At 34.7% G+C, this 24639-nt stretch overlaps 2 protein-coding genes and 1 long non-coding RNA gene across 3 annotated transcripts; all 3 read left to right on the forward strand.

Moving 5' to 3' along the window:
* Positions 1 to 471: 471 nt before the first annotated feature.
* Positions 472 to 4453, forward strand: LOC124356094 (longitudinals lacking protein, isoforms A/B/D/L-like). The gene is made up of 2 exons (XM_046807261.1): positions 472 to 3432; positions 4167 to 4453. Exons 1-2 carry the CDS (start codon positions 3426 to 3428, stop codon positions 4370 to 4372), a joined length of 213 nt encoding a protein of 70 aa, XP_046663217.1. The 5' UTR covers positions 472 to 3425; the 3' UTR covers positions 4373 to 4453.
* Positions 4454 to 5537: 1084 nt separating this feature from the next.
* LOC124353429 (replication initiator 1-like) lies at positions 5538 to 11409 on the forward strand. Its single transcript, XM_046803268.1, has 4 exons — positions 5538 to 5784; positions 10021 to 10098; positions 10797 to 10874; positions 11189 to 11409. Exons 1-4 carry the CDS (start codon positions 5538 to 5540, stop codon positions 11407 to 11409), a joined length of 624 nt encoding a protein of 207 aa, XP_046659224.1.
* Positions 11410 to 14876: 3467 nt separating this feature from the next.
* On the forward strand, positions 14877 to 15953 carry LOC124356106. Its single transcript, XR_006921803.1, has 2 exons — positions 14877 to 15753; positions 15852 to 15953. It is a non-coding gene; the product is annotated as an uncharacterized LOC124356106 (long non-coding RNA).
* Positions 15954 to 24639: the final 8686 nt, after the last annotated feature.

A 24639-nucleotide genomic window follows, 5' to 3' on the forward strand; every position in this document is an offset into this window, starting at 1 on the left:
CATGATCTTATCTTTCTCCACAAGATCATCATCGGAAGCATTGATTGCCCGCAACTACTCAACAAAATCTACTTCCATGTTCCTGGGCATACGAGACTGCGAGACACCTTCGCAAGACTGTACTACTCAACGACCTACCAACAACAGAGTACGATACCTCGACTTCTACGCAGCGGAAATGAGATGGGACATCTTGTTGACTTCTTCGCCACCAGCCCTGCTAGATTTCGAGAAGAAATCATCAAATTAGTATATGGCACTCTATAATTCTGTTTCAACTATACCTTTTTTTCTGTTTTTACTCGCCTTTTTTAGTAGTACTTTGTTATATATTATAGTCTTTGCATTTAAATTGTTCGATATTGTTGTTGTATTTTATAGTTTATTGATTATTTCATGTACATGTATGTAATGGTATTGTAAAAGTGGCGATTGCCGTGGAAATAAATAAATGAAATAAATGAAATGAAATACATAAGTTTAATGGCCTGTAAAAGCTGGATATGATTAATTAAAGTAATCGATATGTGATGTCCACAGTAACTAATCGGATTCATGTATTGGAAATAGATTTTGTGCGTGATGAAGATTTAATGTTAAACATCGTTAAAAGCGTATTATTGACTATGGAGGATTTGATAGGAAAACAGGTGTTCGGACATTTGACATAGGATATTGTTGAATTAATTGTTTTCTAAAATGACCAAAATACGAATAAAATATAAACGTGGATTTGAGATAAGTATAAGTCTGAGTAATATTGAGTAATATAACACCCACTCCAATTTGAGAAGGCTCAGTTGCTCAAATTTTAAATTGATTTTTTAGATTAAACGACCTCAATTTTAAATCGGCCACTAATTTGAATAAGTATAGAAAAAGTACAGAAATATTGTAACTTATACATTTGGTTTGCACTATGGATTTATACAGAGAAATTGTGTAGATTCTTTCTATGTTACTGGTTCTTTAGAGGTCACCGTCATTTATTCTAAAGGTCGCACGGCAAACCCAAAGGAGTTGAAGTTGTGTAAATATGCAACTGTTGTAAACCCAGTTAGTCATAATCAAAATTGGTTGCACATCCGATTCTTGTTACTGTACATAAAGATGGATTATGCGTCCGATTTGAGGCTTTACGTGACAGATTTATAAATGTCCCTAGTATCAAACGTTACATTATGTTTCACTGTTGTGGATTGTCCTAGGTCTACACAGCGACTGGTTGACGGCCTCTTACGCACCGTCTGCAAAATATCGACTAAGAGCTACAGTTCATTACTGTACCCTTCACTAGGATTACCAAAGAAAATGAAGTTATACACCAAATCTGCACCCTACTTTAATCGCCTTCATGGTAGCACTTACCAACAATTTCGGCATAACTTTTTCGAACATGACCCGCAGATCCTTAAACCACCCCCGATCAAAATGTTTGATATATGTATGCCACATAATGCGGCTTGTGGAAACGGCAACTCATCATATCAGTCATTCAAACTTTAGGTATATACACAACTCCGTTATTTTTAAAGCTTCTCTTGGAACAAAATAAAACAATATAAAAAATGTTCTGGAATAGGTAAAAGATTTGCTAAACTTTTTGGTATAAACAATTTGTTATCTCGAAATATTTTTTGAGAATTTGAGTACACGTGAATCACATGAGTTTAAATTAATAATACTTCAGGTGTCATAACATCTACCTACCTTTTCTGACCGTTTGTATTCAGAACTGACAAATTAACAGAGGTTGCGTTGATGTTACAAACATTTAATGCACTGTACTAAACTAGGTTTAATAATTCTTTTTAATTAAAAATTCCTTATAGTGATCACATGTGTTCAATTAATTTTTATGTCAAACTCAGAGCTGACAACTAAGTTATGAATTACTTTTCGTTTCTTATCATGATGTTTTAATGGAAAACCCTTTGCTCAGGTACCCTTGTTAAAAAGAAGAAGTGCAGGTTTATAATCGAGGCTCATAGCTCACTTTAATAATTGTGTTCTCCTGTTGTTTTTTCCTCCTATAGATTAATTTTCATCAGTTATAAAGATGTATGCTTGTTTTATAAAACATTGAAATTGCTAAAATTTATTCGAAATAACCAGGTCTATGAATAAAAAAACGATGTTTATCATTACAATTAACTGCTAGGCTTGACTGGTTAACATGAAAAAATATTATAATGGAGCTTGAGTTTTGCCTTAAATCTCTACGAATTGTCTCAAGTTCGGGTGAAACAGATGGAATAACATTACAGATTGAACAATACATTTTCTTGAAGTAGAAGTACACATTGCAATAGTTGTTTATTTACAGCGTAAGAGTAAAACGTCAATGACTTGCACGTTACATCAGCCTAACTATTGCCCTATTTTTCTGTCAGGCACATTCTACAATTCCGGCCAAACAACATTTGACTGCGTCACTTGTAATCGCTCCTACAAGTACAAGCGGGACCTTACAAGACATCTTCGCTACGAGTGCGGCAAACCGCCGCAGTTCGCTTGTCCCCACTGTCCGTACAAGGCGAAGAAGAACAGCAGTTTAAAGTCTCACATAGTCTTCAGGCATAGGAACGTTTTCTCTTAACAACTCATCGACGTGCTGATTTCCACATGGTATTCTCACCAGTTCATACAAGGTTTTCGCATTCAATTTTTTGTTATGTAAATACAGAAAACTACTTTACAACAAATGTTGATATTATAATATTCTAAGTGTAAATTATGTCTTAGTTAACTTTTTTACCCTAATTTTTGTAATATTCCTTTTGTCACAAGTTTATATCCTATTTTTTTTATTTGTATGGAATCACGTTTCAAATTATATATTCAAACCACAAAATAGTTTTCTTTAAATCTTTTTTTACAATATTTTACTGTATAAAAAGAGTTCACAACAGTAGAATATCAACAATACATATTATTTTACAAATTTTGACAGTTTGACGTAAAGAATAGAGGAATGTTCCAAAGAAACAATAAAGTGTTATCAGTTAAAATTAAATAATTTAACAAATATTTACGAGTTACAAATATTTGTATGCATATTCACGATATTTATTTTTTGAGATTCCATCATATGTTCTGCAGCATTAATAGAATCTTTCTTTTCTGTATTGGCAGGTGTACAACTGTACGACGAGTTGCAGCGATACATTATGTGCAACTACAACTGATTGTTGCTATTCATTGATTTGTAGGCAGTGTTCGATACTGTTGTCCGAGATGTTGCCGAACATACAAGAACAAGCGAGACTTGTGCCGTCACCAGAGGCTCGAGTGCGGCAAACAGCCGAGGATGTGCTGTCCTCTGTGCGAGTACAAGTGTAAACGTAGGGATAATCTGAAGACACACATCTACCTCAAGCACAGATGAGTGCACTGACAGTTCCCAATGTCATTTTTGTGATCGCATGCCAGGTATTTTCGGTTCGATGTTGTGAAGTGATCTTGAGTATTTGTAGTGATTATAATTTGGTTCAATAATTTTGTTTGATCGTTTGTCGAAATAGTTTCTAAGAGAACAACTCCAAAACAAAATTCAAGCACATTTGTTTACAAATAAATTGTTTCGTGGTTATCAAAACTTTGTTCCGCTTCCTGGCTAGTGACACTGCTATATGGTATGGTAAGTTGGACTGTGATTATTTATGTGTCGCTCCTAGCATGTTGTATCGCTACAAATGTCAGCAATTGTTGCATGGTTGTCCAGGCGATATTCACTGCCACCGGCATTCCTTTTATAATTCATTTAAAATTGTTTACGTAATTAAAATAATGTTTTAAACTTTACATAGTTTGAGGTTAATTTTTTTATTCTTAGTACACGTTTGATGATTTTGCATTTTTATTGAGACTACAACAAAGTATAATTTAATATTATTCATAAATGGAGAAGATAATTTAAGTTAAAAAATATTAAAACAGAACCGCATTCATTGACTGTCAGTCAGTGATTATATTTTAATACAAAAAGTATTTTTACTACAAAATACATTTTATTAATAATATTATATTGGTCACCAATCAATTACTTTAAACCACAGCGCTGCTTTGTAAATTGAGACGCTTAGTGTCAGCATGAATTATTGATGTTACGTATTATTATTCTAATGAAGAGAAAATAGAATAGTTACGATCCCTTGTGGTTACAGACTGTAGACCCACATTCATGTGTGGCTTGTGCGGGCGAAAGTACTTTCACAAGAAGCATCTGAACCGCCACCAGCGCTACGAGTGCGGCAAGGACCCCCAGTTCGCTTGTCCCTACTGTCCCTACCGGGCCAAACAGAAGATCTGCATCAAGGCGCATCTTCGCCGCAAACACCCGATGTTCTTCGAGACCACATACTCGGGATAGGTTGAACGTTACACTCGTCGTGATATGTGTTGTGTCCTTCCATAGTCTGTGTTGGAAATAAATGTTATATTCTATGTTGTACTCGTGTTGCAAATTCCTTTGGCCTGAACTTGTCGTTATACCGAACCGATGTCCGACTCTACTACCAGTATTAAGGATGAAATTGATAAGTAGGCCTAAAGGTGATAGTAATCAGGATGAAAATAGAGTGGCGATACTTTTCGAAGAATGTTCCCGGTACTGTCAACTATAAAACAATGATCTTAGTTTTGTCTTCTCCATTATAGTGTAATTATCGCCTAAATGGTTTTTTATCAGAAAAAATGTAGTCAAGTATCCCAACCTACTAACATGTCCAGATGCATTCCGCGATGAATTGAATTTTGAAAGGTAAAACTGTTTATTTGATTTCACGATCATCGATTGATGTGACAATGTCCTACTTGTCTAAGTGGACTATATTTTGCTTATTTGCCGAGAGCAATGTTACAATTAATATTACATATTATTAATTGCTCATCCCCACAAAAAGAGCCTTTGTATCTTGTAGCGGTATAGAAACGTGATGCTTTTAAAGCATACTAATATTTATAAAACTTAATCAAGATGAAATTGGATTGATTTCTACAAAAGATATGCCATATCCTATTGTAACAGAATCGTTTGGGTTTAAAACGGTGTTTGATCACAATATGTGTTGAAACAAGTATTAAATATGAATTTTAATTTAATTAAGGTAATAATATTAGTTTAAAAAAGATCTCAGAAACGAAACAAATATTCAGTTAGAAACAAGTCAGTCTTTTCACAAAGTTTAATCAATGATTGCTATATTACTTTAATGTTACTCCGTATATTTCAATTGCTGATCAATGCTCGTCTAAACAGATTTAAAATCGTAATCGACTTATATATAAAGGTAATTTGTTGAACTCAAACTGACCATGTGACTCTCTCCGATACAAACTATTGTATTAGTCAAATTTTAACGGACGTCTGCTGTACTGAGAAACTGAAACTCGAAACTTCCGTTACGATGTTTTGCAGAAACTAAACTTAAGATATGGCAGTGTAATTTAGTGTTAGTAAAAAAAAATATTTAACTGAACTAGGTTTTTACATTTATGTGCTCGGTTATTAACACATTTCCCTATCCACAGATTTTATGGCCGAGCTGGAGGCGAATATTGAGGAAGTGGTGGTGAAGGAACATCAGTGTCTCGAGTGCGGAAGGTCCTATAAGAACAAGAAGCACTTAAACCGTCATCTCCGTTTTGAGTGTTCCAACGAGCCACAGTTTCCCTGTCCGCTGTGTAAGCGCCTGTTCAAGCGCAAGTGTCACCTAGACAGCCACTTGTCCAAGCGCCACTTCAAGCCCAAGCAGGACATAACTGTTGTGAACGTTCAAAGTGGTTTGAACTGTGCAGGAATACTTAACACTGGCTATTTTGTATAGACCTTTCTGTGTTTGTGGTGGTGATGTGTTTACTACTCATCAGACTCCAGTGTAGTGTCAAAGTTAATGTGTAGACTTACTTGTAATGTTATTCTAAACAAACCAAAAGGCACCGTTATATTACAAAACGTTTAGTTAGTGACTCTCGGAGCAATTTGAAATATTTAAAACTAGTTGTTAATAAAACTACACTTTTCAATGTAATTTACTTTAATAATCAGGTGAATTCACATTTTTTTCCTCGTCCAAAAAATAAATAATTTTGGAAAAAATTGTATTACTATTTTTTTTAATCTTAGTCTTGAAACTGCATTGTTGTAATAACACACTTCTGAAAGCCAACGAGTCTTGTCCATGCCGCTGTAGGTTACAAAATGTTCTCAATAAAATTGAAACGTGTCATTCATTTTTCCCCTTTACCGAATTACGTTAGTGGGTAATGACAAAAACAATTATGGTATTCTTTCAAATATTAATAAAATGTAACAGTGATACCTTAATTAATTTAGGGACAAACATAAATAATTAAATTTAACCTGTGTGAGGTATTTTATTTTCAATGAAAACATTATCAGGCCCACATAACTGAAATAAAACTGGTTAAAATGGTAATATAAACCATTTTGTACCTAAATAAAAACACTTGTCATGTAATTAACATTTTCAAGAGTGAAAGTATTACAAGAAATCCCAAATAAAAATATCGTTGATGTTTATAAAAAAGAACTAAAATCATGTAGTACATAATGAACCTGGCTGGGCCTTTCCATAATTAACCGTTACTGTTTTTGATCCGAGTAAATATTAGTTTTACTTTTCACTTGTACATTTTGCGTGTTTCCTCGTTTTAAAAATGTTATATAGTTGTACTTGTAATGACACGTTTTTTTTTATATTTTAGCTCGAAAGTGTTTATATTACTATTTTAATCACTTTCATTTGGTATGTGGGATTGATGATGTTATATAGTTGTACTTGTAATGACACGTTTTTTTTATATTTTAGCTCGAAAGTGTTTATATTACTATTTTAATCACTTTCATTTGGTATGTGGGATTGATGATGTTATATAGTTGTACTTGTAATGACACGTTTTTTTTTATATTTTAGCTCGAAAGTGTTTATATTACTATTTTAATCACTTTCATTTGGTATGTGGGATTGATGATGTTATATAGTTGTACTTGTAATGACACGTTTTTTTTTATATTTTAGCTCGAAAGTGTTTATATTACTATTTTAATCACTTTCATTTGGTATGTGGGATTGATGATGTTATATAGTTGTACTTGTAATGACACGTTTTTTTTATATTTTAGCTCGAAAGTGTTTATATTACTATTTTAATCACTTTCATTTGGTATGTGGGATTGATGATGTTATATAGTTGTACTTGTAATGACACGTTTTTTTTTTATATTTTAGCTCGAAAGTGTTTATATTGCTATTTTAATCACTTTCATTTGGTATGTGGGATTGATGATGTTATATAGTTGTACTTGTAATGACACGTTTTTTTTTATATTTTAGCTCGAAAGTGTTTATATTACTATTTTAATCACTTTCATTTGGTATGTGGGATTGATGATGTTATATAGTTGTACTTGTAATGACACGTTTTTTTTATATTTTAGCTCGAAAGTGTTTATATTACTATTTTAATCACTTTCATTTGGTATGTGGGATTGATGATGTTATATAGTTGTACTTGTAATGACACGTTTTTTTTATATTTTAGCTCGAAAGTGTTTATATTACTATTTTAATCACTTTCATTTGGTATGTGGGATTGATGATGTTATATAGTTGTACTTGTAATGACACGTTTTTTTTTATATTTTAGCTCGAAAGTGTTTATATTACTATTTTAATCACTTTCATTTGGTATGTGGGATTGATGATGTTATATAGTTGTACTTGTAATGACACGTTTTTTTATATTTTAGCTCGAAAGTGTTTATATTTACTATTTTAATCACTTTCATTTGGTATGTGGGATTGATGATGTTATATAGTTGTACTTGTAATGACACGTTTTTTTTATATTTTAGCTCGAAAGTGTTTATATTACTATTTTAATCACTTTCATTTGGTATGTGGGATTGATGATGTTATATAGTTGTACTTGTAATGACACGTTTTTTTTATATTTTAGCTCGAAAGTGTTTATATTACTATTTTAATCACTTTCATTTGGTATGTGGGATTGATGATGTTATATAGTTGTACTTGTAATGACACGTTTTTTTTATATTTTAGCTCGAAAGTGTTTATATTACTATTTTAATCACTTTCATTTGGTATGTGGGATTGATGATGTTTTTATTGAAAACGAAAGTCCACGCACAAATAAAATTGAATTATTATTGGAATGTCTGTTTTAAAATTAATTAATAAAATCCAATAGGTAAGAAGCTTCTACAATGTACAGATCCTTCGTTTTGATTTGTATTACGAGTACATTAAAACGCGATTTTATTACATTAAAACACGATTTTATTAGAGGTTTAAAGATACAACAACAATATTATTTCTATTTACCATTCTGGATTTTAAATTTAAGTTGTGTAATACCTAAGCGATAGTAATGGTTTCTAACGAAGTTACAATACATTTAAGCATTATGTTATTGTATATTACGTTAGTGCAGTATTGTATCTGCTATACATTATACAGTAGACTACCATACACAGCGTACACAAATGGGTTCTTCCTCAGTACTTATACATGTATAATTTACGTATTATGTATTTTTATAATAAAGACTGATTACTTTTAACTTGAATTTTTTGTGCTGTGACGTAAAGTGCATAGTGTACAGGTATAGTTATCTGATTGTTTGTGTCACCCTCATCACATAATCGGCGGTCCAATCCCTCGAGTCATTCTATAAATAGTTTCAAGGTGACGGTCGTTCGCATATTTGTTCAATGTTTAATTAGTGAATTATACATGAACAACCAAATATATAACGGTGTTATAGAATATTAAAAAAATAGATTATTCTTCGACATTTTTTTCGTCTCTTAAGGTTTAAAAATGACACCAATCCAAAAATTCGTAAATCATTAGTTATTTGTCAACACCATAAATTAAAAGTGAAAATGTTTTTATAATTTTCATTTGATTTACAACTACAGTTGGATTATGTAGTAACAGGAATCTGTTTAATCAGTACGACAAACGCAGTAATTTCTGGCGCACTCCAACCAAACTTGTACAAAACAGTAACTACATCTGATTTTACCTTATCTGTTTAAATGTCAATATTGGTGGTCGTTGTTACTTATGTTAAGAATTAAACCTTTTGTACAATTTATAACATAAATTCAGACATTCTGATATCCCTAACAGTTTTCAAACACGTATAGTTCAAAGTTTCGAAAGGGAATATTCCTAACAATTTTATCAAGATCGTAAATGATAACTGAATTGTGTTTTAGCATTCTCAAGTTCTCAATTCTCAAGTTATTTACACAAAATGAACACAATAATTATCATAATTTATAATTTCTTGGGAGTGCCGATGGTCGAGCGGTGTTAGATGTCATACTTTAGACCTGAGTTAGAGATTCAAATCTTGTCTGTAACCGCAGCACTTTTTATCAGTACCATCGACCTCGTACTGCATCGACTCTCCCTTTGTTCTGCTTGATAAGATCCTCGCACAGGCCAGTGGTCCATGAGGACGAACAGAATAAAGCGTACAAGGGTATCGACCTCTACTTTGAAAAAAAAAAACTGATTGCAATAAATTCTGGCAACGATGTTATTTGGTATGCCCTGAATACATTTAGTTAACTGTTTCATTACGTTGATTGTTTTTATTACTTTGCAAATAAAATTAGACACCTATTATTTTAAGTTGTAAAAAGATATCAAGCTTTCTCATTAAGTTAAAACCAATATGCAGATTAAAACTTCTATTAAGACAAGTGCTTAAAAAATGCATTTTAAAATACTTCTGTTTTGCTAACTAATTAACTCTTAAAAGATTTCAGAAGTTAAACTTCCAAATTTTCGAATATATATGTAGAAGTATTTTTATATCTGTGAATAAATGTTTAATTTAAATATATTTATTTATTAATTAAAATATTTTAACATCCAAAACAATGTTTTACAAATGAGAAGCAGTAACAGGATACTTAATGAAAAGTGTAAAATGATCTAAAATGTGATTTCTTTGCAGGGTATTTCTTCAACCTTTTGAACGCAGAAATATCGACAGAGCTGAGCGATCCCGAGTCCTTGGACGGTACAGCGGCTGGTAAGTTTCAAGATCCATTGCAAGGAGGCTCATAACATGATAACAACTTAAAACCAATTAAACAATTTTTTTGTTTTTACTTTTATAGTAGAGGACTGTTGACAATCAGCCCTCATTACACAGTACCCTTATTGCTGAACCTACCTTGTTGTAGCCTACATATTTCGCTATATTGTTGAACTTTATGTAGAGAGTTAAAATGTATACCTCACGCTTCTAGTATATAAAGGTTAATATTATGTTATTATAGAGAGGGTCATTTATTTATCCGAAAAATGAAAAAATAATCGTTGAAGTTTGAATACACCAAATCTTGAAAAAGTTGATAATTATTTATACTAGCTACGCTTTTAAATGAAATGATATTCAATTAAGATTATCCTAGGATCTGTGATATTGGGATTACATAGAAAAGGGGGTTTTCTCACATTTTCGTTTCATTCCGTAACACAGGAATTGAAAACACAATTTAACTGTATAAAATACAAAACTTTCCGAACGTCTATTATTATACGTATATATATACGTAGCGAAAATATTTTGACGTCTAATGTATCGCATAAGGTAAAATAACCTTTAAGCTCTTGTCAGTGAGTTCTCATTCAAATCCTGGTTGTCTGATCTCTGAACTCATCAATCTATATGCCACGCCAAATTATTGTAAGACTATCCTAATAAAATTGTTTTGTCTTTTGTAGACCACTTTATGTGCACTCCGGACTTCACAGACATCAGCCAAAGTATTTTGGCAAAAGCATTGCAGAAAGAACCAGACGGTAAATATCGTCGATTCACTACTGCCCTCTCCTGTATAGTAATAAATACCCGATAGAATTATAGTTGACTGATTGTAAAATCAAATACTAACTCGGCAATTTGGTTGTTAGTAGAGATTTGAAGGATGGATTGCATTCATAATATAGATGGCATTTATAATACATGAATAATCTTATTCTTTTGTTACATTTTAATGCTTGAAATTATCAGGTAATTTGTAAATTTTAAAATTTCATTATGTCGTTTTAAAATTTAAATTATAAAACTGGTAACTCTAATAATAAAATGACGCCTATAATCGTTGTTGTGACAGATATAATGATAGAGACCGACCCCAGCGCGGCGGACGTGAAGATCTGGGACTACCAATGTCCTCAGTGCGGCAACACGTTCGCTCAGAAGCGGTACCTGGCCTTCCATCTGAAGAACACCTGCCAGAAGGAGCCCAAGTACTTCTGCGCCATGTGCAGCGCCAAATACAAGAAGAAGTACGATCTCGAGGCCCACATCCTGCACAAACACATGGAAAACTGATGGATCGTGGCCCTACTGTAGCTGAGAGCTTGATGTTAGGCTGTGTGAACCGTAGACGAGTAATTGTACACAGACAATACACACTCACATCCTGCACAAACACATGGAGAACTGATGGATCGAGGACCCTGACTAGTAGCTTAGAGCTTGATGTTAGGCTGTGTGAACCGTAGACGATTAATTGTACACAGACAATACACACACCCACATCCTGCACAAACACATGGGAAAACTGATGTGATCGTGCGTGGCCCTACTGAGTAGCTTAGAGCTTGATGTTAGGCTGTGATGAAAAACCGTAGACGAGTAATTGTACACAGACAATACACACCCACATCCTGCACAAACACATGGAAAACTGTATGGATCGTGGCCCTACTGTAGCTAATAGAGCTTGATGTTAGGCCTGTGTGAAACCGTAGACGAGTAATTGTACACAGACAATAATACACAGGCCCACATCCTGCACAAACACATGGAAAAACTGATGGATCGTGGCCCTACTGTAGCTTAGAGAGCTTGATGTTAGGCTGTGTGAAGCCGTAGACGAGTAATTGTACACAGACAATACACACCCCACAGGGCATCCTGCACAAACACATGGAAAACTGATGGATCGTGGCCCTACTGTAGCTTAGAGCTTGATGTTAGGCTGTGTGAACCGTAGACGAGTAATTGTATCACAGAGACAATAACAACACTCACATCCTGCACAAACACATGGAAAAAACTGATGGATCGTGCCCTACTGTAGCTTAGAGGCTTGATGTTTAGAGCGGGCTGTGTGAACGTAGAGTCTAGTCAGAAGAAAGTGTACACAGACAAGCACACACTCACATCCTGCACAAACACATGGAGAACTGATGGTGATCGTGGCCCTGCGGCGTACGTGTAGCTTATGAGCTTGATGTTAGATGGCTGTGTGAACCGTAAACGAAGTTAATTGTACACAGACAATACAACACCCACATCCTGCACAAACACAGGAGAACTGATGGGATCGTGGCCCTACTGTGTAGCTTAGGAGCTTGGATGTTAGGTAGGCTGTGTGAACCGAGACGAGTAATTGTACACAGACAATACACACTCACATCCTTGCACAAACACATGGAAAACTGGATGGATCGTGCCCCTACTGTAGCTTAGGAGCTTGATGTTAGGCTGTGTGTGAAACCGTAGACGAGTAATTGTACACAGACAATACATCACTCACATCCTGCACAAACACATGGAAAAACTGATGGATCGTGGCCCTACAGTAGCTTAAGAGCTTGATGTTAGGCTGTGTTAACCGTAAGACGAGTAATTGTACACAGGACAATACACACTCACATCCTGCACAAACACATGGAGAACTGATGGATCGTGGCCCTACTGTAGCTTAGAGCTGTGATGGGGTGGTGTTAGGCTGTGTGAACCGTAGACAGAGTAATTGTACACAGACCAATACACACTCACATCCTGCACAAAACACATGGAGAAACTGATGGATCGTCGGCCCTACTGTAGCTTAGAGCTTGATGTTTAGGCTGAGTGAACCGAGACGAGTCTAATTGTACACAGCTAACAATACACACTCACACAATCCTGCCACAAACACATGGAGAACTGATGGATCGGTGGCCCTACTGTAGCTTAGAGCTTGATGTTAGGCTGTGTGAACCGTAGACGAGTAATTGTACACAGACAATACACACTCACATCCTGCACAATCACATGGAAAACTGATGGATCGTGGCCCTACTGTAGCTTAGGGAAGCTTGATGTTAGGCTGTGTGAACCGTAGACGAGTAATTGTACACAGACAATACACACTCACATCCTGCACAAACACATGGAAAACTGATGGATCGTGGCCCTACTGTAGCTTAGAGCTTGATGTTAGGCTGTGTGGAACCGTAGAGACTAGTAATTGTACACAGAACAATACACACTCACATCCTGCACAAACACATGGAGAAACTGATGGATCGTGGCCCTACTGTAGCTTAGAGCTTGATGTTAGGCTGTGTGAACCGTAGACGAGTAATTGTACAACAGACAATACACACTCACATCCTGCACAAACACATGGAGAACTGATGGATCGTGGCCCTCAACCTGTAGCTTAGAGCTTGATGTTAGGCTGTGTGAACCGTAGACGAGTAATTGTACACAGACAATACACACTCACATCCTGCTCCTGCACAAACACATGGAGAACTGATGGATCGTAGGCCCTACTGTAGCTTTAGAGCTTGATGTTAGGCTGTGTGAACCGTAGACGAGTAATTGTACACAACAATACACACTCACATCCTGCACCTAAACACATGGAGAACACTGATGGATCGTGGTCCCTACTGTAGCTTAGTAGAGCTTGATGTTAGGCTGTGAGAACCGTAGACGAGTAATTGTAACACAGACAATACACACTCACATCCTGCACAAACACACATGGAGAACTGATGGATCGTGGCCCTACTGTAGCTTAGAGCTTGATGTTAGGGCTGTGTTGAACCTGTAGGAGACGAGATAATTGTACACAGACAATACACACTCACATCCTGCACAAACAACATGTAGAACTGATGGATCGTGTGCCCTACTGTAGCTTAGAGCTTGATGTTAGGCTGTGTGAACCGTAGACGAGTAATTGTACACAGACAATACACACCCACATCCTGCACAAACACATGGAGAACTGATGGATCGTGGCCCTACTGTAGCTTAGAGCTTGATGATAGAGCTGTGTGAACCGTAGACAGAGTAATTGTACACAGACAATACACACCCACAGCATACTGCACAAACACATGGAAAACTGATGGATCGTGGCCCTACCTACTGTAAGCTTAGAGCTTGATGTTAGCTGGTGTGAACCGTAGACGATTAATTGTACACAGACAATACACACTCACATCCTGCACAAACACAATGGAGAACTGATGGATCTGGGCCCTACTGTAGCTTAGAGCTTGATGTTAGGCTGTGTGAACCGTAGACGAGTAATTGTACACAGGACAATACACACTCACATCCTGCACAAACACATGGAAAACTGATGGTATCGTGGCCCAACTGTAGCTTAGAGTCTTGATGTTAGGCTGTGTGAAACCGTAGACGAGTAATTGTACACAGACAATACACACTCCACATCCTGCACAAACACATGGAGAACTGATGGATCGTGGCCCTACTGTAGCTTAGAGCTTGATGTTAGGCTGTGTGAACCGTAGACGAGTAATTGTACACAGACAATACACACTCACATCTGCACAAACACATGGAGAACGATGGATCGGTGGCCCTAAAACTGGTAGCTTAGAGCTTGATGTTAGGCTGAGTGAACCGTAGACCGAGTAATTGTAACACAGACAATACACACCCCGGTAGTACGTCAACTTGCCGCCGACAGCGCTGCATTAGTCCCCGACCCGAACATACCAGTGAGCTGTCTGTGTAGTTAGGTTAGTTCTCTGCGGTCTGTGTGAACCGTAGACGAGTAATTGTACACAGACAATACACACTCCATATTAGTCCCGACCCGACATACCAGTGAGCTGTCTGTGTAGTTAGTTCTCTGCGGTAGTGAAACTTACAGTTACCGGTCAGGCATTTATTGGCGTTTCCTTACTTTTAAAGTTCCTACTTTTTATTATTTAAGTTTTAGAATTTTAAATTCATATAATGAATGCTTTATTTAGCATATATTGTATCTAGTAATATACCCTTATTATATGTTTTGTTATCTAATCGCTGTATACTTAGGTAGTTAAGTGACTACGTGATATATTTTTTACTTAATAAAAACACGCAATAGTATTTTCATGAACGAAAAAGTCCTTAACATCTGTTTTGTACTATATATTAATTATTTGTTTCTATCTACGTATTATTATTTCAACTTGAAGTCCATTCAAAGATGAAATACTACAAATAAATTATTCAAAGAACTGCGACCACAAATTTTGGTTTTATTTTTGTGAATTGTTTGTTGGTACATTCAAATAATTAATTAAGGAAATGTCGTGTTTAGCAACTGTGGAAGGTTGAATTATTTTTCAACTACTAGCTAAGTGTTTAATAACAACTTACTTGAGAGAGCTTATTCAATATCAATGACAGTTTAGTAATTCCTTTCTTAACGAGGTACATCGTCACGCAAACTTGTGATATATTTACATACATAGAACTATATTGTATAATTTCCTAAATAAGGTACATACGATACATAGTAAGGTTATTCTTATTAGTTAGTATGTAGGTGCTATCGGATAACATTATTATCTCCCAATAGTAACACGTGTTGTGTAACACTACTTCACTGTGTCACTGTGATTTATAAGTATTATTAGTTATTAGGTGCTATCGGACAACATTATTATCTCCCAATAGTAACACGTGTTGTGTAACACTACTTCACTGTGTCACTGTGATTTATAAGTATTATTAGTTATTAGGTGAGTTTAATTTTCTGTACTTTGAGAAGTATTGTTTGAATTCTATGCTTTCCAAAAATTCACACACAATTATATATAACACAATAATTACAATACACATAATTACAGTTTTGTGTTATTCTATTCTGTACATTGTAAAAATGAATGGAGAATACTTTGATTGATTGAAATGTTGAAAGGTCAGTAAAACGTTTCGTTGTAAAAATGTTAATTTTCCAATGCAACGCACATTCAGTTTTTGTCTTCATATTAAATATGCAAACCACTGTTAATCAAAGTAAAGAAAGAGTAAAAGTTTGGTAAGATAAAAAATGGATGATCGAACTTGCGTACTTCAATACTAATTATATTTACGTATTTCATTTATACTATACAACTTAGATTTGTTGAATTTTGTGAAAGATTCTTGCGGAATGAGAATTTTTCTGAATTCGGGAATTATTTTCTAAAATTTGTTCTTTGGCACAAGAAAACCTAAGAGTACATGATTGGTAATATATAGTGTGTACATTTTCATCGGTATTATAGTTTTAATTTAAATGAATAATTTGTAAAATTCCTTTGTCACAAAATTATAATTTTCCATTGGATATTATTGATCATTTGTATTTCAGTACATAAAAGAACCGGTGATAGTAAATTTAAAATATAAATAAATACTGAATGTCCTAAAAGATGGTTATTTTTATAATCTGAATACTGTAATAATTTGTAATAACTGTAAAAATGTGTTTTAATTGTTTTCCAAATTTTACTCAAATGTAAGTATGTTTATGTAAACAATACAAGTGTATTTTCTGGATATTTTCTTGTTCGATTCTTACAAAAAGATTTAAAACTTTTCCTTTTTTATTTTCTGTTGTTACAGTTATAAAATTTCACATTTGCTGATTTTCGAAAAATGACATTATTCTGCCTAAGTTCTAAGTATAAAATGGTGTTGTCTTAATCGAGAGAAACATATATTTTAAAAGATTCACAGGATTTCAGGAAATGATGTACGTGACTAGTTACATAATACCGTGTGTCAGAACCATGTACTCGTTCCTAATGAATTATGGTGTGTCTAACGACCTTGTACAGTAATCAACTGTTAAACTAATATTTAAGTTCATGAACAAGTGTTTAGTAAAGTAACGCTTAAAATGTTCTCATTTAGAAACGTTTGTGATAGTACTTTTAAGTTTTTTCATGTCAATGGTTTCTTTTGAATAAACTAAATTTTTATAAATCTAGTCTGTTAATTTCCTTCGATTAATCTAGAATTTAGGTTAAAGTACAGGTTTCAATCTATTGTGGTGGAATTTTGCAACATTTTCAATTATTACAATTGTTGGTATTTCCCTTCATTTACATTAGCCTACAGTATCAATTGTCATTTTCTTACTTTTAAGTAGGCACAAGGAATTAATTAAAGTTTCTCTTACGCCATTGTGGTAATTAAATATGAATGTTATACCATCGTGATCTTTAAACTTATAGTAAAAATGTAATATTAACTTTTTTCTTTGATATCCTGTATTGACCAAGCACTGCAAACATAATAGTTTCTAAAATATACAATTAAAGTTATATTTTTACTAAAACTTTTAATTTTGTTATCTAGGTGTTTTATTAGTGTGTGCTTAACAGTTTTGCAGAGAAGGTTGAAATAAGAAGTGCTGCAACTACTACGCTTGCTCTATGCAATAGATGGTTACATTTAACCCGCTCTTTCAAAATATACTATTTTAAAAATCGAGTAGTGCCAGTCTGTATGTACGGGTATGTTTTGTCACTCGATCACGAAAAACCACTGAGTCGATTGCACTGAAAGTTGCATGGACATTCTTAAAGTCCTCCATAAACATTTCTATTAGTATTTAGAAAATCGAGTAGTGCCAGTCTCTATGTACGGGTCTATGTTTTGTCACTCGATCACGAAAACCCACTGAGTCGATTGCACTGAAAGTTGCATGGACATTCCTAAAGTCCTCCATAAACATTTCTATTAGTATTTAGAAAATCGAGTAGTGCCAGTCTGTATGTACGGGTATGTTTTGTCACTCGATCACGAAAAACCACTGAGTCGATTGCACTGAAAGTTGCATGGACATTCCTAAAGTCCTACATAAACATTTCTATTAGTATTTTAGAAAATCGATAGTGGTCACTGTATGTACGGGTATGTTTTGTCACTCGATCACGAAAAACCACTGAGTCGATTGCACTGAAAGTTGCATGGACATTCCTAAAGTCCTCCATAAACATTTCTATTAGTATTTAGAAAATCGAGTAGTGCCAGTCTGTATGTACGGGTATGTTTTGTCACTCGATCACGAAAAACCACTGAGTCGATTGCACTGAAAGTTGCATGGACATTCCTAAAGTCCTCGATAAACATTTCTATTAGTATTTAGAAAATCAATGTGGGCTAATCCCCATTGGTCTATAAAGTTGCGAAAAATAACATTCGATTTTTATATAATGGTGTACATTATTTAGACTCTTAAAATTCTTGTTTTAAAACTGCGGCTAGCGTGGTGTATTCACATCACTACTATTTATCAGTGTTTTATTTGTTTTGTTTCACAAATCTTGTCACATTCTTCATATGTAATTAGTTACTTAGTTACTTATAACGCACAATAATGCACAAATTACATTTGAAAACAGTTTACTTTTTGGTTAGTTATTTAGAGTATTATTTCTTGAAATCGAAGACAGCTAAAATATGTTTAGTTTTTGATAGCACTATTGTAGTATTCATGAAGTTATACTTCGCGAGCGCCACGTGGTAAAGGCCAGAAACTAAGACTATCCGCGGGTGTGGACTACGTTATAGACTTTCCCCCAGATTAAAAAAAAAATTCTTTATGCCCTCGGTCGGCCTATGACTGCTGCTAACCATTAATAAAAGGTCATTAGTAAAGTTTTAGCGGCTTTGTCCTTTTTAATTCTATGAAGAATCCAAATTCAATAAAGTGTCAAAGTAGATTCAGATAGCGTTTCCAAATCAGATAACATAAAGTTGTGGTAGAAACATGAAATAATCGAACGAGATAGTTCGCAAAGAAATGTGTTTGTTTTCAAATCTGATTGCTACAGTAAATTGGCTTTCAAATTTATAATGTTTACCTTTTGATGGTTGTAGTTCTAGAGTTTAACCTCCTGTTTTCTTCAAATACTCCCACACAGTGTTTTTGGGAAGTCATGTTTCTTAAGTGACGTGTTAATTTAATTCGATAAATTGCTTCTATTACTACAAAAATAACACAAATTTGAGAACAAACAATGACAACTAATTCTAAAATCGTTTCGTTTGCATCTTCTTGTACCTAACCTTTGTTTCATGGGTAATGTGTGCGTAATATACATTGCAGTGTGCATACAATTTTGGAATCTATTTTCTTTAAATTAGTTTATTCCTTTATTTCAGTTCTTTTTTAACTACCGCTGTTTTAATTTACGAGTGGAATTCAGGAAATGTGTATGACAGAAAGAGTTATGATTGACAGATACACGTGAACAGCACAAGCGGAGAGAGGAGCCTGCTCACAGTACGTGTGACGAGAGGCGGAGATACCCGAGACACAAGGACAAGTACAACTGTGTCCACTGCGGCAAGGGTTTCCGCCACAAGACCAGCTTCACTCTGCACGTCCGGTTCGAGTGCGGTCAGTTGCAGCTCCAATGTCCCAGTTCTTCTTCCACTCCGAGAACCGAGGAAGAGTCGTTCGGGAAAGAACGGTTCGAGTGTACCCGGTGCGGTAGGAGTTACAAGTACGAGAAGAGTCTCCCTCTTCACCTCCGGTTCGAGTGCGGTCAGAAGGACTGTCCTAGTTCCGTCAGAGTCCCGGACGGTGAGATCGACCACGTGATCCGGACCGAACTGACAGAGACCCACGAATGCCCCAGTTGTGGTATGAAATTCCAGAGCGACAAGAGCTTGGGCTCCCATCTGAGGTTCGAATGTACACAGGCAGAATTTCCTAGTTCTTCGGCCATCGCTAGCGACGAGGAGGTTCTTGAAGAAATTAAAGAGAGGTTCAGGTGTGGCGAGTGTGGGCGGAGCTATAAGTACGAGAAGAGTCTGCTGCTCCACCACAAGTTTGAGTGTTGTAATTTCCAAAAACTTCCAACTTCCGCTTCAACACCGAACAGTTCCTAAAAGAGTTGGCCGTACGATAGAGCATCTATTGTGTACAAATAATGTGATTGTGGATTATATACATTCTTAATCATTCTTTTTCATTCTCCGTCTCAATAGTATTGCTTTTTTTAAATTTAAATATGTGATATATACACCATTTTTGAGAACTCAGTGGTGATATTTTAGGATTTTTCTTTGGATGAAGAAATTTTACAGTATATTTTTATTTTTATTTTAAAATTCGTAATTTACAGATTGTTACGGTTGGATATTTTTCCAAAAGGTGGTCATTTGAGAGTTCACAAATATATTGTTAAAGAAGTTAAATTTGGGAAAAACTTAAATATGACGTCCAAAAACATTATCTAGATAAATATTGAGAAATCGTCCATTATTATTTTATATTTGATGTGCAGGATTTACTAGAAATTAGTTTATTATTCTTTGTGTGATAAACAATGTTAACTTTAAGATTGATCTAGAAATACTTATCCATGGGATATATCTAACTGGTTAAACTTTTAAAGGGTAAAGATTGGTTCATAATAGCATTAGCACACTCTTAACTTAGATACGTGAAAGTTGTATAACCTCCTACAAAAGATGGTAGATTTCAGGTGCCATCTATAACGTACAACCAAGGCGAAGCTGTAATAAATAAGTGACGTCTTCATTGTTAGAACACTGTCAGAACACTACAGTATAAACATCGTACCGTTCTAGATATGAATATGGAATTGAAATATTGCAAAGGTGTATCAGATAACTAAGCACAGCCATTACAGCTTGAATTATACAATATAGAACTGTGTAAGGTTATCCAGTTTATCGATGTGGATATGTTGTGTCGTAATACGTAACTTTCATTGTTTTACACATTTTTTATCCGGTACCCAGTGTGACTTTTTTTTGAAAAATATGAATATTAAATCATACAATTTGTATAATACAAAATCTGGATCAATTAGGCGTTTACAAGTCTAAAGTTCATATTTTTGCTACGCTTGTTTTAAGACATAAAACGTGTATTTTTATAACCAGTTATTTGTTACTAAAATTTTGTTCTTGATAAATGTAGTACATAACTCATATAAAATTTGTTAGACAAATAAGTAATGTTAAGTTGACAGATTCAATTACTATTTGAAATGGTTATTCTTCTTTATTGCCATAGTCATTACTTTAAAGTCATAGCAATAATAATTTTGTAAAGACCTTTTACGTTTTAAAATTTGTGTTAGGGTTATTTCTCCATTATAAATAAAACCTCTACAATTTTTATTATGTATCATTAATACCTTATCTATCGTATTATAGCTTACTCCAAACGTTGCATTTCAATGAAGAGGACATTATAATTCAATTTTTAATTTAGTTGAATGTACTTTATTTAATTTAAAGTAGTATGCAACAAACAGGTAGGATTAGGAAACCAGCTGTAAGGTGTTGGATGCACGTACAGAGATAACTGCTGACTGTTGATATTATACTTACACAATACACAAACATACGACTGCACTGGAAACCAGCTGTAAGGTGTTGGATGCACGTACAGAGATAACTGCTGACTGTTGATATTATACTGACACAATACACAAACATACGACTGCACTGGAAACCAGCTGTAAGGTGTTGGATGCACGTACAGAGATAACTGCTGACTGTTGATATTATACTGACACAAAACACAAACATACGACTGCACTGGAAACCAGCTGTAAGGTGTTGGATGCACGTACAGAGATAACTGCTGACTGTTGATATTATACTGACACAAAACACACAAACATACGACACAAAAGTATAAACTTGACGTGGTGATTTTGCAATGACAAAGATAAAATGACATGATGGTAGGGGAAATGGAAGTTGACGCGTCTTCTTTTCTTGTTGACATCTTTTAGTTAACCAATGTAAACATTTTTGAGTACAAAAGACAAAAAAGAAACTGTATTATTATATTTTCTTCGTTTGAAGACATTTGGTCTAACAATATTTTATAAACGAGCTATTGAAAAATGCAGTATTTCTTACCTTATTTTTGTTACAAATCTGCAATATTACGTCTTTAGCTTTATGTTGTATATCAGGTCATAACCAGAAATGAAATAAATATATGAGGGTACTCCATATTTCACAGTATTTTAAACTGGATATTTCTTTTAGTAGGGTTCACTAAATTATCAGCGTCTACCTCACTAGTCCTTGCTTGAATAGAAAAAGGACAAATGCAGTGTTTCTTGACTATAATAATAGTCCCATTTCCTTTATTCGTTAACATCTCGTAGAAAATATGACGACGTTTAGGATACAAGGGCAATCTTACGACAAGATCACAAGTTACCTGACATAAAGAAGCTAATGTTAAGAGTTCAACCAGTGTCTATTAAATTAGGCTGATAAAGTCGCCGCCCTAAACTACCAATCTTGGTGTACCGCAGGGATCTGCACTGGATCAATCTGGCTCACTTTAGACGCCCCATAATCTGACTTCTATTATATAACAGGAGAAATTATAATTCTCAATCATTTCCAACTAAAAGATTCCTGTAACCAAGGCTCTGAAGAATTGAATATAGACATTGAAACAATATATTTGAAGTCGTCAAATTTTCTTCATCTTAGGCCCAACACAGATATAAGCCCAACCTATTTATGGAGGAGAAAAGGTCAAAGTTGACGATTCTCATCCCCCTGGAGTGCTGCAATTTAGAAGATACTGACCATACTTACTAAAATCAAAGTTTTTTTCTATTTAGACTGACATTGTGGCAATGCAGGATATCAGAACATTTATGTTGTAGTCACCTTTCTTATATTTATGCTAATATACAAACAAGCACCAAAGAGACATTATTGTAGGAGCATTTAGTAGGCCTACTATTTGACTGAGAGAGTTTTCTGCCCTAGGTACAGCTTTCGACTGTGAAATGTGCGGCCGCCGCTACAAATACAAGGGAGACTTGACTCGACATAAGCGATACGAGTGCTTTACGGAGCCCCAGTTCCGCTGTCCCCTCTGTCCGTACAAAGCCAAGCGGAAGTCAGTCCTTAAGAACCACGTCTTCTTCAAGCACAAACGAGACCCCTTGGAATCCACGTGATTTTGTATTGTTGTACATTCATATATGATAATATTATTACAATTTTTTTTACTTTTAATATTGTAGGACGGAAAGGTTTGTAACAATAAACACATTTTATTTACATGTGTATGTTGATTGTAAGTATAAGGAGTATTGTGCTATAAGTTGAAATTCTCGTTGGAACATACCATAAACGAGTAATGAACAATCTACATCGAGTTTTAAAACTCCTAGTCAGTATTATTAATTTGTACACTTTCAACCAAATTTTTGACTTGAACATAATACCATTTTTTAAGAGATGGCCGAGCCGTAAAATTCGTATATTTTTTACAACTGCACTTGTTGCCACTTTTCCATTTATTGAAAAATATACTTGTATAGTTGTGATCTCGCTTTTTGTTTTTAATATAAATAAATTACAGATAGTGGTCTGTATGTATACATCTATTTGTCTTAGCTTGTGTTCAGACAAGTACTTTCGTTTAACTGAGTAAAGAGTATCCACTATCTACAATATTTGCTCTGATCTAACATTGGAGTTTCAACCAGTTGGTAAGTTTCAGGTGCCTCCCTTTATATGTACATTGAAGTGCGTATTAATTAGTAATCGAATTAAAAGAGGTTCTTACTTGTCGGTTATCGATAGATCAATTCCATATTGAGGCTGTAAGCGCCATTTTTTACCGAAGATTTTTTATTTTTTCTGATATTTCAACTATCAAGATACAGATCTTTGAAAGTTTTAGTAGTTTTTGGATCATCCCGACAATTTTACATATTGTTGTATAAGCTGTGCCCTTCTATTGTCTGTGCATCTATTAAATAATTAGTGTAAGAGATTGAACTATATTTGTTATGTTGATTTCAGCCTGTTACCTCGGTGAGTTGGCGAACAGCGCGACGACAGCGCACTCCTGTGGCGTGTGCGGGCGAAAGTACAAGTATCGCGGTGATCTCAACCGCCATCTTCGCTACGAGTGCCTGTCCGAGCCAGTGTTCTGCTGTCTCGTCTGTAGTTACAAGTGTGGCCGCAAGGCGAACCTCAAGCGCCACGTGCTCATGCGTCACCCAGGCACGCTTATCTAGCGCGTGCTGTGTGATCATTATTTTATTATTATTAAATCGTTTTGTTACAATATTTGGCGTTCTTCTCTTAATTTACAAACTTCTTAAAGTTCACTTCAAACAAAATTTTCGTATTACGTAAAGATCTAGCACAAATCAATAATGCTGTTTATTTATTATTAATAAACAGAATAGTCCACAGTCCTGACATAGTTTTCATTTTTTTATATTTGTAACAATAGTAACATTAATCTACCGTACCCGTATTTTTTGTTAAACTATTTTTATTAGATGAAACCAACAAAAGTAAAAGTAATTATTACTCTGTCATGAAGTGTTAACCTATAATTAAATAGTTGGATCCAAGAAGTGTTCCCAACGTATCCGCATTGTTGTGTTCAGCCACTTACGTCTTTTGTTGAAAATAATTGTATAACTCTAAAAGAAGTATTGTTGTGTGTTTTGCAACTAGAAAATGATGATAAAATAACTATACTGTAAA

This window comes from Homalodisca vitripennis, chromosome 2 (assembly GCF_021130785.1).
Source record: "Homalodisca vitripennis isolate AUS2020 chromosome 2, UT_GWSS_2.1, whole genome shotgun sequence".
In the NCBI taxonomy this organism is placed as follows: domain Eukaryota; kingdom Metazoa; phylum Arthropoda; class Insecta; order Hemiptera; family Cicadellidae; genus Homalodisca; species Homalodisca vitripennis.